Source organism: Gracilinanus agilis, chromosome 4, assembly GCF_016433145.1.
Source record: "Gracilinanus agilis isolate LMUSP501 chromosome 4, AgileGrace, whole genome shotgun sequence".
NCBI classification, from domain to species: domain Eukaryota; kingdom Metazoa; phylum Chordata; class Mammalia; order Didelphimorphia; family Didelphidae; genus Gracilinanus; species Gracilinanus agilis.
The window spans coordinates 75,597,237-75,612,334 of NC_058133.1; the positions used below are offsets into that span (position 1 = coordinate 75,597,237).

The window sequence follows — 15,098 nt, forward strand, 5'->3', positions numbered from 1 at the left end:
AAGGAAGGAAAGGAGGGAGGGAGGGAGGGAAGGAGGAAAGAAGAAAGGAAGGAACGAAAGAAGGAAGGAAGGAAGGGAGGGAGGGAGGAAGGAAGAAAGGAAAGAAAGAAAGAAGGGAAGGAAGGAAGAAAAACAGACATAGGTCTTTTGTGTCCAAGACCAGTGAGAGTAAGATGGAAGAAAAGAAGGGAAATGGAAAGGAAAGTCAGAGAGCATCATAGACAAACTTGGGTTTTTTTCATTCTTTTCTCCTCTAGGGCTACAGGAAATGGCTCTCACATATAAGGAAGGGCCTGGATGGGATAATCTCTAAGGTTTCCTCTGGTTCTGAATCCTATGACATTCCTGGTTGCTCCTTTGAGGAGTCGGCTGGTCACACATTCTCTTGACCCCTGGGGTATAAGTGTTTGTCCTCAGCCTGTGTCTTGCACCAGGAAAGGGCTTTTTCCTGATGAGAGAAAGCCTACTTTTGCCAGAGAATGGTTTACACTGCTCTGACGTTACAGTGGACAAACTTAACTCATTAAACCGCCTTTGAGTTGGCGATGATATATGGAAGAAGTATTGGTACCTACAGTAACAGTAAATATCAGCAACTTACCTGTCAAGTGTGGTGATAGATAAAAGAAATACATGGAGGGAAGTGTCAACTGAGAAAAAATATATAGCTTTCAGTAAATCACTGCCAAGCAATTAAAACATAAAATCAAGTTAAGCAGTATTTTGTCTCCAAAGGATGGGGGAACAGTGGCAAGAGAAAGGTGATGCTGGCAAACAGGAAAGCTTGGAGGGCAGAACCCTTGTCAAAATTGTGTTCCTATTGGCCCAGTGACTGTTTTCCATCAATGGTGAGGCCCTGCCCCCCTTCCAAATTTTGGGATCAGCCCCCATAGTTCAATAAGGGAACCTGTTGGTTTCTTCCTCTGAGCTAACAAGAGATCCTCTCTATTAAATCCAGATTCCTTCCTGAAGGTCTTTCTCATCCAGCTTTCCCCTTCCAACTCCCAGTGATCCCAAACTGTCTAACTTTGCCTATAAAAGCAAAGAAATAAAACCAGAGATGAGAGACTAGGTTGGAAAGAATGCCCGCTCTTGGTCTTCTATTGACCATATTTATCTATTCATTCATTCAGACAACGTTTATTAAAAAGTCTCCTTTGTACTGTGTAGTGCCACTCTGCACAAGGCACATTGCTATTCTCTTCACTGTTGGAAAAACAAAGAATGAGCAAGTGACTGTCTTCACGCAGCTTATATAGTCGTCCCGAAAACCTAAGGTGTTCACAAAAAATACAATATAAGGTGTGATATGACAAAAGAAGTGCAAAGTATTGTGTTAGTTCAGAGGTGGGAGAGATCATTTCTGCTGGGAGGAATATGAATCAGGAGAAGCTTCAGGGAAGAGGTGGCATAAACATGGATAGGAATTGAATAAGTGAAGCCAGTAGGTTAAGACAATTTCACGTGGAAGGAAGAGCATGAACAAAAAAACACGGGCACAAAAAATTGTGGGGCATATCCAGGGAACAAGGACTAGTTCAGTTTTTGACCAGAACATAGAGCATATGAAGAGAATGGTGGCAAATATAACTGGAGAGGTACTTTGGAGATATATCACTGAGGTCCTTCAGTCAGAGAAGATAGCTCCATCTAATCAATCAATCAAGCCATCAGCTAGGATTTATTAAGTTCCTACTCTTTGCTAGACTCTGGGGATACAAAGACAATTTATAATTAGACAGCAGCCTCATGGACTTTACATTCCCTTTGGAGAGACAATGTATATGTAAGTAAGTACCTACAAAATATATAGACAGAACAAATGCCAGGTACTTTTGTGTCCCAGTATTCGGGGGAGTAGGAAAGGCTTCCTTGTAGAAGGTGATGCTTGTAGGAAGAGCAGATGAGAAGCTGCGTTCCAGTGATGGGAGATGGGTAAAGACAGGAGATGGAATGTCATGTATGAGGCATGAGAAGGTCAGTTTGGCTAGAGTAGAGACTGCATGAAGCACAGAGTGAGAGAGGGAGGGAGTGAGGAGAGAGACAGAGAGAGAGAGAGAGAGAAAGAGAGAGAAAGAGAGAGAGAGAGAGAGAGAGAGAGAGAGAGAGAGAGAGAGAGAGAGGATGAAAACATAGTTTGGGAGTAGTTTGTAAAAGGCTTTAAATGTCAAAGGAATTTATATTTTATCCTTGAAGTAATAGGGAGCCACTGGAGCTTTTTGAGTAAGGGAGTGACATGCCCAGATCTACTTTTTTTTTTTTTTTCTTTTTAAAACCCTTACCTTCTGGCTTAGAATTATACTTGATTCTGGATGTGGTGATAGGGAGTTTATTGAATAGTTGGGGTAGGCTAGTAGTATGATAGTAGTGGGGTCTGACGTGCTGGAGGAAGATTGATTTGCCACCTGAGTGGAAGATGGACTGGAAAAGGGACATCTCATTTGAAATGTTCAATAGGCATCGGGTAATGTGGGATTGAGCTTGGGAGAGAGACAGGATATATGCATCTGGGAATCTTCTGCATACATGGTAATTAAAACCACGGGAGCTGGTGAGGTAACTAAGAGATTATATTCCTGTTTGAGCTCCTGCATAGCCTGTATCCAATTCCCTGGTTTTTTTGAAGCTTTGCTTGAAGTTTCCTGATCTTGTCCTCTTCCACTGGTTCTGTTCTTTGGTCCTTACTCCTACAGAAGCTTTTAATTGTAGCTTTTTTTTTTTTTTTGTCTCTCTTGTTTACTCATTTTATTTACTATTTTTTCCTTCTACCCCATGGACTATATAGACTTGTCCCTCTTGATTTATTGAACCAGAGTGTTTGAATTGTTCTGCCCTGAGGTCAAATCTTCTCTTTTCTCAAGCCTTTGTTGGTATACTGGATTCAACTGGTTGAGCTAACCTGCTGAGCTGGCCTGCCCTGGGGCAAATTTTTCACTGCTGCCAGCAGACTGAGGGTGTCAGGCCAGGTGGGCCCCCCTGTTCCTCCCTGCCAGTCCTTGTTATTGCCCTGGACCTCATGTGGTGGGTCAGAGATGAACCCTTCTGGCTAAAGCCTCTGCCAGGGTCTCACACAGACAGCATGGTCTTTTTGAAGGTCTCAGCAAGATGGGTGGCAAAGGGTATCTCACCTGATGGTCCCCCCAAGTTCCTCCCTGCCAGCCATTATCAGAGCCCTGAGCCACATGAACCCTCCTGGCTGCAGTCTCTGCCTGGGGCTTCATTGCAGGTCTCAGTGCTGGGTGGGGTAGGGTGCCTCTCCCTTTTCCTGTAAATAGGCACACTGTGCCTACCTTTCAAGTTGTTTTCAGTAGGAGAGTCTCATGACTTCTTCTTTGGTGTGGATTTCTTTTTTCTTTGAATTGCAATATAAATATTGGTTTGGATGGACGGTTGGAGAGATTATGGCTTTAGGTGCTCCTAAGCTGCCATTTTGGCTCTGCCCCAACTGAGAGATTATAGAGAAGAGAAAAGGGGCCAGGAGCCTTGGGGTACACACATAGCTAGGGAAGCTGAAAGAGGAACCAGCAAAAGAGACTGAGAAGAAGCAGGAGGAAGCCCTGGAATCTATCTTATTTACTATCTATTTTCCTATTTTACTACTGTAAGCTCTTCCTAAAAGTTGTCCAGACCCTTCAGCCATCCCAGGAGTCACGGCTGTCCTTAAATGCCTGGTCAATGGAATGTGGTAAGACAGGGCGAGAATCCATAGTTATTTTATCTTATTACATCTGTGTGTATGTGTCCCATCTCCCCAGGCCTGGTAGATTGTAGGCTCCATGAGGACAGCAACTGTCTGAATTATTTGTGGATCTTCCATTTTGTCTAGAACAGCGTATCATACATGTTTACTAAATGGCTGAATGACCAAAGGAAAGAATGAAGAAGATATTACTTCAGGAAGTAAATATCACATAATTAATACTTAGGGAACTCCAACATGGCCTCCTCATAGAACCCAAAGTGAACCGCACAGATCTGGGGGCTCTCTATAGATCAGAAACACCATAGGGAGGGTTGGGGTTCTCAGGGACTCAGACTCCAAGATTCGTTATTCTATTCTACTAAGTATGGCGGATGGCAGAAAATGAAAGTCAGAACTCATTCCAGGTACTCATTTCAGCCAGCTATCCTGACTTCTTTCCAAACAAAGCTCATTTAAAGGGGAAAAAATATACATACATATATTTAAATTTTATTGGCCTCTTTTGTTTTTATATCATAATTGTTTCCCAATATACTCTCCTGCAGTCCCCAGGAAACTGTCTTTTATGAAAAAGAAAACATAACTAAGAAAAGAAGGTAGGTTAAGTAAAACCTATTGGTACATATGACATTGCCCATAACATTTTTAAAAAACCTTTACCTCCTGTCTTAGAATCACTGCCGTGTATTGGTTCCAAGGCAGAAAAGCAATAAGGACTAGGCAATGGGAGTTACGTGACTTGCCCAGAGTCACACAGGTGGGAAGTATCTGAATTCAGATTTGAACCCAGGATCTCCCATCTCTAGGCCTGGCTCTTAATCCACTGAGCCACCCAACTGCCTCCTTGCCCATAATATTTGGCTAAAATGGGGGTCTTATTGTTGTTTGGTCATGTCTGACTCTTTGGGACCCCATTTGGGGTTTTCTTGGCAAAGATACTAGAGTGGTTTGCCATGTCCTCCTCCAATTCATTTTATGGCAACTGAGGTCAACAGGGTTAAATGACTTGCCCAGAGTCACACAGCTAGTAAGTGTCTGAGGCCAGATTCGAATGCAAGAAGATGAGGAGTCTTCCTGACTCTATCCATTGTGTTGCCCAACTGATGGAGATCTTAATCATGTCTAACCTGAGCGTTATATAGAGTTATTGTAAGGAACAAATGAGATAACACATGCGAGGTATTTAGTAAAATTTGAAAGAGCTTTATAAGGGTCAACTCTTTCCCCCCTTTTTGATGAAACAAGTATATATGTCTGTGTGTTTTGAGGAGTTCCTTAAAGAGGAGAAATGTTCCTGTCACCCCCCGCACGGGGGGGATTTTTTGGCTGAGTCCTTTGAGACTTGCTTAGGGTGGAAGTCCAGAGCGTCTAAAGCAATGGCTCCTACCTCTATTTAGGTCAATTAGCCAACAAACACATATTAAACGTCCGCTCTGTGCCAGCTGCTAGGGATACAAAGGCAAAAATCAGGGAGTCTGGGGAGGGGAAACAACACACATACATGATACCAAATAAACACAGAATACTCAGCATTGTCCTAATCCATAGGCTCATAGTGCACCTGGGACTCTGGATCCTTATTTCATAAAGGCATATCACCGATCAAGCCACTTAATCGCTTTGTGCCTCAGTTTACCTGATTGAGCTGCTGCAAGGACCCTGATCTTCAGTGCCAATCTCTTATTATTACTGGAAAAACAAGTCCAAGTGCATGTCTTTTGATGAGTGTGTCATTAGCTTCATCTTCCCAATGCTCTATAATCCTTAAAGCACTATACACATGTCAGTTAGTATTATTAATTGTTATTATTAATAGTACAATCGCACAAAGGCCGGCACGGCATCAATCCCCCAGCTTCAACTCAAGGGAGGCACATAATCTTCAAACTGGGCAGCCGAGCTCTGTAGGCAGATGCCTTTGGACTGAGCTTTCAACAGGAGCCGGGTGCTCCGGGTTACCCAGAAGAAAGGTAATATAGAAAGACTTCCACTTATCAACCAAAGGTCCGCATCCCCCAATCAGGAAAATTGCTTCAATGGCTAAAAAACGCTGGTGGGGAAGTCCATTTATTTTTCATTTTTCTCGTGCACTTGCCACCCCTAGGCATGAATCACTGTCGGGATGTGGATTAAATTTATGCCCCCCCATTATCTTTCATGTCTCCTGTGCTTACGGGGCAGTTGGGCTTCCTGCGGCTGGAATTCAGTGTCTTCTTTTTTCATGAGTAAGGGAGATAATTCAATGGCTCCTGTCCTTTTGTGGTCATCAGCAAAGGCAGCAAAATGGGACCATTTCTCAGCTCAAGAGAATATCTTCCTCTTCCTCTTTTCTTCATTCCTTTGTCTTTATCCTTCCCTTGTCTTTGCCATTACTGTACATGTACAGTACTGTAGTGACTTAAAATGGATTATTTTCATGTGGACACAAGCTAGGACCTGGGCTCCAACAACTCTGGATCAGTTTCTTGGGTATTTGTGTACGTGTGTATGTGTGTGTGAGGTGAAAGAATTATTTGGTTTCTAGTGAATTTTTTTACTTGATTTGTACTTAGAAAACACAAACATGTTCACGTAAAAACAGGCATACGTTATACCTTTCTCTCCTGCACACACATTTGGCCTTGGAGCTCTCCCTCAGGGGACCCCCTCTTTTTCGTCTTTTATCTGAGGTTAAATGTACTCAATCTGACACTTTTCCCCAAAGAACAGCCACTGTCTAGAATAATCTACTGGGCAGAAACACAGTGAGCAGCAGCTACCTTTTGTCTGTACTAGAGAGCTATAGTTTCTTCTTACAGTGATCTGATCTCCTCCTAGAGATGTACACGATTCCACAGCCATCTTTTTAGCATCCTTATTTTTATTGATCTACTTTTCTTTGACATCACTCTTTTTTTTCAGATAGATCCCTTCCCTGCCCAGATAGCTGTGCGCTGAAACAAAGGATAAAAACGAAAGAGAACAAAGAAAAGCAAGTTTTGCAAAACTAACCAGCCTGTGAACTGAGCCTGACAGCCTATGCAATGCTTCACACCCCTATCCCACTACTGCCCCTTTTGTGAGGGAGGTGCTTTTTCAGATCTCTTCTCTAGGTCAAGCTTTGTTGTTTTTCAGGTGTTGAGTTGTATCTGACTCTTTGTCATCCCATTTGGGGTTTTCTTGGCAAAGATCCTGGAGTGGTTTGCCATTTCCTTCTCTGGCACATTTTATGGAAGAGGAAACTGAGGCAAATAGGATTCAGTGACTTGCCCAGGGTCACAGAGCTTAGTCATTATAATCAGATAGCATTTCAGTTTCATTTCTTTTGTTTCATTGTTATTTGTTGTCTTTTCCATTTATGCAGTTGAAATCATTGCATATATTGCTTTCATGGTCCTCTTCCCTTCTCTATTTATCAATTTATATAAGTTTTCCCATGCATGCTTGTCTATATGTGCCGAATTCATTGATTCTTTCTGTTCAGTAATATTTGATTACCTCCATGGATCATAATTTCTTCAGTTGTTCCCTAGATGCTGGCCATCTATTTGTTTTGAGTTCTTTGTTACCACAGAGAATGCTACTATAAATAAATATGGTGTAACTCAAGGCCTTTCTGCCTGTCCTTGACCTACTTGGGTTATGTGCCTAGATCTCTGGGTCAAAGAGCCGTCTAGACTTTTTAGTCATTTTCTTAATGTAATTCCAAATTGCTTCCCAGAATGGCAGACACAGTGCATTATTGTGCCTCCCTTTCCACAGTTCCTCCAGCATGGACCATTTCTGCCTTTGTCATCTTTTCCAATTTGCTGCAGGCAAGGCAAAACCTCAGGGTGACTTTGATTTGTGCTTTTCTCAGGGAACACTACCTACTCTGGCCCTCATTTCTAGAAGGCCATGTATGTTAGATTGCATTTCTCCCTCAGAGTTCTCTGGTACCTTTAAGGGGTTGGAGTGTGGGTGGGAGTGTGGTGGAGAGTTGGGCTGCCTGCAAATGGTAGTAGTGTTCCCCCAAGTCTAGGGCATGGTCCATTTAACCACTAACAATTGGATTAGCTTTCACAAAGAAATATTTTCTTCAAGAGGCATAATAACAAACATGCAAACAATACCCTCTTCCCATCCCTTTCACATCCTCAATTTCTGGGAAGCAAATGGGAGAGGACGAGGCTGACAGTTTAGCTCAGTTTCTATAGAGGACACAGTCCAGTTCCAAGTTCAAACCCACCATGTGTTTGGGCTTGAGTCCTAGTGAGCCTTGTTTCTCTTCCCTTCTGGGCTAGCTGGCTCTCCCATCCAGCCTAGAATCTCGGCACCAAAGTTGCTATGGCTCAGACCTCAGCTAGAGATTACCACCAGTGGCACCTGAATATGAGAAACAAAAGAGAACAGAAATAAGTGCCTCTGGGCCCATTTCTTGGAGACAAGATAAAAGAAAAGAAGAGCAATGGAAGGAAGTCCTCCAGTCATCGGTTCAGTTAATGATGCCTGCTATGGAGAGACTCTGATCTTCACCTTCTGGACCCAGCAAGAAGGAGCATCGGACTGAAAGAGAGAGCTGCCACGTAGATCTTGGAGAATCAGACCGAAAGAGAGAGCCACCATCTAGGTCCTGATAGTTTTAAAGATGTGGCTTGTTCCCTTTAGGTTGCTGATCAAAGGAATCTTCCCTTACCCATGTGGATGAATGCCTTCAACTTAGAAGATCTAGGCATGCTCATAGAAGCCTCTTTCGGCAATCTGGGTTCCAAAGACAAGCCCTGATATACCTGTTATCAGTGTAGAGTGTGCCTCAGCTAATAGTTTGAAATTCTTCTTTTGTGAACTTTACTCATGTCCAGTGATCACTTACCTATTGGTTCTTGGTCTTCTCTATTTCCAAACTTCTTAGGAAAAAAGACACTGAGCTGGCACAGTAGATAGAACCCCTGGAGTTTAGACAAAATAGTTTAGACAAAATAGTCTCAGATACTTCTTAGCTGTGTGATCCTGGACAAGTCACTTAACCTCTGCCTGTCTCAGTGTCTTCTTTTGTTAGTTGGAGATACTAATATCTACTTCCCAGGATTATTGTGAGGATAAGTGAGATGATATTTGCAAAGTGTTTTGAAAACCTTAAAGCGCTATATAAATGTTATTAATTTAAAAGGCACATTAAAAACTCACACACATGTTTGGACCCTCTTAGGAGAACTACCCCCCCCCCAACCCAAACCAAAAAGCAGGAGACATTCTAGTAGTTGGGTGGCTGGAGATTCCCAAGCTAAAAGTGACCTTAGGATGTCTGTTTCTTAAACCTTTGTTGAAGCTTTGTTTTGCTGATGAAGAAGAGTCACTGGCAGAAGAATGGGTCATTCTATCTTCTCTTCCAGTGTTGGTCATGCACCTTCCTCCTTCTCCCCCACTCCTTCTTTGGGTGTCTTCTGGCAGGGAAGATGTCTGACCCTGGGAATCAGGACCACCAAGATAGGTAGCCTCTGCATCCCACACCCCGGACACCATCTCTCCGGGTATTTATGTGGCACAACATGCCACGGGATCCCTTTCAGCCCCTTCAGCAGGTATCATTATAGCATAAGAGTCCTATCATTCTGAGTTAATCTGGGATTCATCATGATAGCTGTGACCATAATTAATTTATTTGGTATTAATGTGGATGAAATATGTACTGTCCTTTCAGGGGAAATCATACTGCCTATAAGCATTAGTTAAAAGGACCATTAAAATCAAACCTTCCCCAGATCCATTAGGCGAAGTCTTTCATCTTGAAGAAGATAAAGTTCTGCTGTGTGAAATGTCATGAATAATTAGGTTGATTGCTGTTTTCAACTCTGCCCCTGCCTCTCCCACCCCTCCCATCTCCTCCTATCTTCTCCTGGAAGCTGGAAAAGCTCACCTGATGCTGCTCAGTTCTTGCCCGCTGGTGCCGACTAGGTCTACATTTGGCCCATCAGCACCCTCTGGGTGCCCCAGGTCCCTTGCAAGGCTCTGTTTTCTGTCTGGTCAGAATGGGTTTCTGTTTGCTTTCTCCCTGTGGCTCTGCCCTGAGACCCAGCAAGTGGCATTTATTCCCTTTCCTCATGAGCCCAGATAGTTTTGGGTGAGTGCCTCTGGCCCAGTGTTCCCACCACCCCGGCAAGAGCAGGTCCAGTTCTGATGTCCATAGCTCCGATGCCCACAGCAACACTTTGCAGATGATAGGGTCCTGAAAACATTGTTGGCGGGGATGGTGGGGGGGCCCAACTGACACTGATTTAATCCTTACACAGACTCACCTAAGAGATTTGAAAGCACCAAAGGCCCAAAGAGGGAGCCAGAAGGGAGCTCAGTTAAACTTTAGACCGGGGGCTCTTGACTAATGTGTGGTAGATCTCTTTGATGAAACTTATGGAAATCCTCCTCCAAAAAGAAACTTATGGAAACCCTCCTCCAAAAAGAAACTTATGGAAACCCTCCTCCAAAAGGAAAAAAATTTAAGGGCATAAAACAAAATACGTAGATTATAATGGGAACCACTTATATTGAGATAAAGTTATCAAGATGAGAAAATAATAATAAGTTATGGAATCTAGGTAAGAAACCTTGATCTCGTCCAATTCTCCCATTTTGCAGAAGAGGAAATAGAGACTCAGAGAGATGGTGGCTTCCTCGGGTCACATAGTAAAGAACAGAGCAGGGATTGTTTTTTATTCAAGAAACTTGGAAGTGACTTAGAAATGTCTTCAACTGCCCATATCAACTTGGCACAACCTGGTGGCATTAAATGGGTGTTTTCCTGCCTTTGCTTATGGTGACATGATTTGTTTTGACTGCTCTGGATTAGGCTAGAGGAGCAGATCTGAGAGTGGTTGGCTACAGGGCAGTCCTGGATCACTGACATTGCTTCCCCTTGAGGTCAGATGAGATAATATTTGTAAAAAGGTTTGTAATATTTGTAAAATATTAAAATAAAAATATAAAAATATGCGATATTTGTAAAAAGCCCAGTGTCGGCACATAGTGGGCACTATATGAATGCCGATTCCCTTTCCCTCCTCTTTTTGGGGGTGCTGCCCTGGGAGGCATAGCCCCAGCCACTCTTATAACTCTCCTCTCTGATTCTTCCACAGGCGTTTTGGGACGAAATGCACGGCTTGCCAACAGGGCATCCCCCCGACCCAGGTGGTACGGAAGGCCCAAGACTTTGTTTACCACCTCCATTGCTTTGCCTGCATCATCTGTAACCGCCAGCTGGCCACAGGGGATGAGTTCTACCTCATGGAGGATGGGCGGCTGGTGTGTAAAGAGGACTACGAGACAGCCAAGCAGAATGGTAAGGTTCCTGGTCTCATAGCTGGAGAGGAGGGTTCCTGGCCCGGAGACAAGGACTGATGTTTACTCACTTGACAGTTCTTTGTGTACTCTGTCTAGGGATCTAAATCAACCATTCCTCACCCTTCCTAAACAACAGCAATAATCCAGTGAAAATGGGACACACAGAGTAAGAGTACTAAAACCCTGGCCAGGCTGCTCTAATATCAGACCATCCCATTGGTAGAAGGCTAACACCACTGGCCTCTCGCCGGGCCAAATCACACTAACATGCCAGATCTCTTGAGGGGTATCTTCTTTCTCCTTCCATCAAAGCCTAAATTTCTTTGCTCTCATAGTTGTGCCAGTATCTAAGCCGTTGCTCGGCCAGAACAATCCTAGTTTTGGGTCCCAGGTAGCCTAACCTCCAGTCCCCCCTTTCAACGATCAGAGGAGAATACAGGAGCCGATAGTGCATATCTCTGGGATGGAGCCACCTCTAGGGTTGGGGTTTGGCTGCCACAACTTGGAAAGGAAAGAGATTTCTGGAATCACTGCAGGCAGGTAGCAGGGTTGGACCTACGCCCATCCCTAACACGAATTTAGCATTTGACTATACTTGTGCCCTTGATTTGTATGACAGGCTCTATGGTGGGGTTTCTAAAGAGCTAAAGATGGAAATGGATTTGGATTTCGGGTTTCACTTTTTAAATTTAAATGTTCTTTTTAAATTGTGAATTTAATCACAATCAACAAACATCCATTTCATTATACAAAGAATAATGAGAAGGGATGAATGGACAAATGAATGTATTAATAAATAAGCACATTTCCTACTATGCTGAGAAATTGTCTAAGAAATTAACTTCTGTCTGTACAGTATATATATATATATATACACATATATAAACATGGACATATAGACACATATACAATGTTCACTCTAAAGAGTGAATGCACACATAGATGAAAATAGAGTTCAAGCTATAACAACAATAACTAACATTTATATGATGCCTGCTATGTGCAAAGCTTTATACATATCTCATTTGATCTTCACAAAAATCCTACAAGGTAGGTGCTGTTATCCATATTTTACAGGTGAGGAAACTGAGGCAAATGAGGGTAAGTGACTTGCTGAAGGGTTACACAGAAATTTGAATTCAGGTTTTCCTGACTCCGGGTCCAGGGTTCTCTGCACTGTGGTGCCACCTGGTGCACGTAGCTGCACACACATACACACATATATATACACACATGCATGAACAAAGTAAAAAGTCCCACTCCCTCTGGATCTCTTTCTGTGATTTTCCTTTTCTTCTATGCATTTAAGAAATTTATTACTTGGGCTTTTTTCTTTTTTTGCACATCTATTAATGGTCATAGAAAGGGCATCCGAGGGTGCCTTTTCAGAATAGGTCCAGGAGACAGAATTCCTCCCCATCCCAGAGCAAGATTTCCACACTGTCAAGATTTCTGCTCACACCCTCCCCAAAGCTACTACAGCCTCTGGGGAAGACTCTTCTAGAGACAAAAGCATTTCTAGGTCAATAAAGGTCTTTTTTGTTTTAATGTCTTCTCCCCAACCTGAGAGCTCCCTTCTAGGCTGGCTCTTCTGGAGGGAATTATGTTATCATGAAAGGTTAGATCCTTCTGCAGGGGATCAACTATTAAAGCAGATGGGCTTTGAGGGAACAAGTCAACAATCCTTTGATACTCCGATGCCCTTCATTGTAGTTGGTAGGGAGGAGGGAGAAAAAAACAGAACCAAGAGGAATCATCATTTTATATCAATGTGTCAGGGAAATTTCCCCATAAAGATTATTTGGGGAAATTGTGTGTGTGTGTGTGTGTGTGTGTGTGTGTGTGTGTGTGTGTGTGTGTGTGTGTGTGTAGATGCAGGCACAGAGCTTAAAAAGAAGAAAGAAGGAAAAAGGAAAGGATTATTTAAATCCGGGAAATAAGGAGGGAAGAGAGTTCATTTATTGGCACAGTCCTATTTGGAAAATCTTCTAAAAGGCAAGATGGTTGTTTTCTCTTGGAAAGAAGTGGGGTGGTATATCAGCCAATGCTTCTTTCAAAAATCCACAGGTCCACATCTATTCTGTTTGGTTCATACATGATCACTGACCCCATCTACACTTAACAGCATCGCTTTTGTTCCTCATCTTCCTCCTGACCTTTTCCCCTTCCTCCTGGCTCCCATTTGCAATTGGATAGGGGAGAAAAATATATAGCACAATATGTGTACATACATACACACATATATGTATGCATGTGTATCTCCTTATAATAGAACAAGAGTTTAAAGAGGAGAAAGAGGACACTGGCCCCAGAGTCAGAGGAGAAAGTTCAAATCCTTGGACAAGTCACTTAACTCAACTTTCTCATCTGTAAAGTGAGGGGCTTAGACTAGGTGGCCTCAGAGTTTCCTTCCACTTGTAGAGCTACAATTCTATGATTGTTCCTTAATCAATCTGAGTTCCTCCATAGATAGAGATTCCACTGAAAATGGAAGAGAAATGCATTCATTTTTATCCAAAGCACCCACTGTTAGCACAGCATGATGTTAGGGGCAGGAAGTTAAAAGGAGTCCCGACAGCCTTGCCTTGAAGGAATTTTCTATCTACAAGAAATGACTAGAGCAAGTCTGAGGCAACAATGTTGAATAAAGGAATGCTTGGTACGGACAGGAGGCTTATCCATTCTCTTTGCAAACACTGTATCAGCTGTTCTAGGGGTTCTTAGGGGACACCTCTTCTTGGGAGAGATGAGTCTTGGATTCTGTCTTCAAGGAACAGATGAGCATGAATTCATGGTGAAGAGCATCATGGGCTGGGAGAACAACCAGAAAAAAGACACAGAGTGGGAATCAAAGGTTGAGTCAAAATTTTGCCTTCCTCAGGATTCTCATTAGCCCCTCTCTGAAGTACTTTCAGGCCCTAAGGACATGGCCACAGTATGTATTTCTGAAATATTTCTTTCTTTTTTTAATTAAATCTTTTTTGGAATATTTCTTTTGTTTTGGCTTTCAGAGGAGAAAGATGTTGCATTATTAATGGTTCTACTCAGAATGGACCTTAGGCAAAACTGTGAAGTAAGGATATCTATCCTTATCCATTATATTATTATCCAGTTCCTGGAGTTCTTTGCTACCTTTCCTGTGGGCCAGTCCTTTTGAGGGCTTCTACTATCACCCTACTTTTCCTGTTCCTCTTGGTTTTGACAAAGGTTCTGATGTTGGTCATTTATATCTTAGTTTGAAGGAATTTGTAGATGGATTTTCATCTTAAATAATTTCTAATTAAGGGAAGACTTTGGATTTTCTAAAAGGAATTTAAGTGACCAGCTAGCAGACAGAGGTGATTTTTTATGAGAGGGGAGCAGCTTTTTCATGTTAGGTCAGATAACTAGTTCATGTGTGAGGTCACACAATACATGGTACATTCTACTATAAGGTGTAGAAGGTTAGCCTTGTTCATTATTAGTTTTGGTTTTCCTGATGATTGAATTAAGGAATCCAGAAAGAGTGGTCTGTAAGGAGAAGACAGGGAAGAATATAGAGATTCTAGTTTTAGAGGTAGAAAGAATATTAGAAGATCACCTTGAGTGACCCCCTCATTTTATAGATGTGGAAACTAAGGACCAGAAAATAAAGAGACTTGGTCCAAAGTCCCCCAGGGTTGGTAAGTAGCAGATCTGGGATGCAAATCTTAGGTCCTCTGACTCCAAATCCAACACTGCCAAAGAGGATAGAGGGGGGAAAAGGGGTTGTCAGGGACATAGAGTCCTCAGCACAGTATTCTTCGCATGTTCTAGGCATGTAATAAATACTTGTTCAAATACATTTATTGAATAAAATTGCCCACAAATGATGTTTTCAATGAAATGTTACTCATGATTGAACCACCAAGACATTGTGCCCAGAATATCTAGTCAGCTGTCAGAAATTCATGGGAATTAGGGGCATCGATCATTTTAGTCCCAAATTCCAAATTACTTCTCCTCCCCTTGAAATAAATAAAAACACAAAAAGTCACAACTCATTTTAATCAGCTTCATCTTCTCTCTCTCTCTCTCTCTCTCTCTCTCTCTCTCTCTCTCTCTCTCTCTCTCTCTCTCTCTC

The 15,098-nt window shown here is 42.5% G+C and overlaps 1 protein-coding gene across 1 annotated transcript in view; it reads left to right on the plus strand.

Moving 5' to 3' along the window:
- The window catches only part of LHX4 (LIM homeobox 4), a 73,543-nt gene that overhangs the window by 47,332 nt on the left and 11,113 nt on the right, over positions 1–15,098 (plus strand). Inside the window, exon 3 of the mRNA XM_044674121.1 lies at positions 10,792–10,994. Coding sequence (XP_044530056.1) covers positions 10,792–10,994 — 203 coding nt within the window. The remainder of the gene's footprint in view (positions 1–10,791; positions 10,995–15,098) is intronic.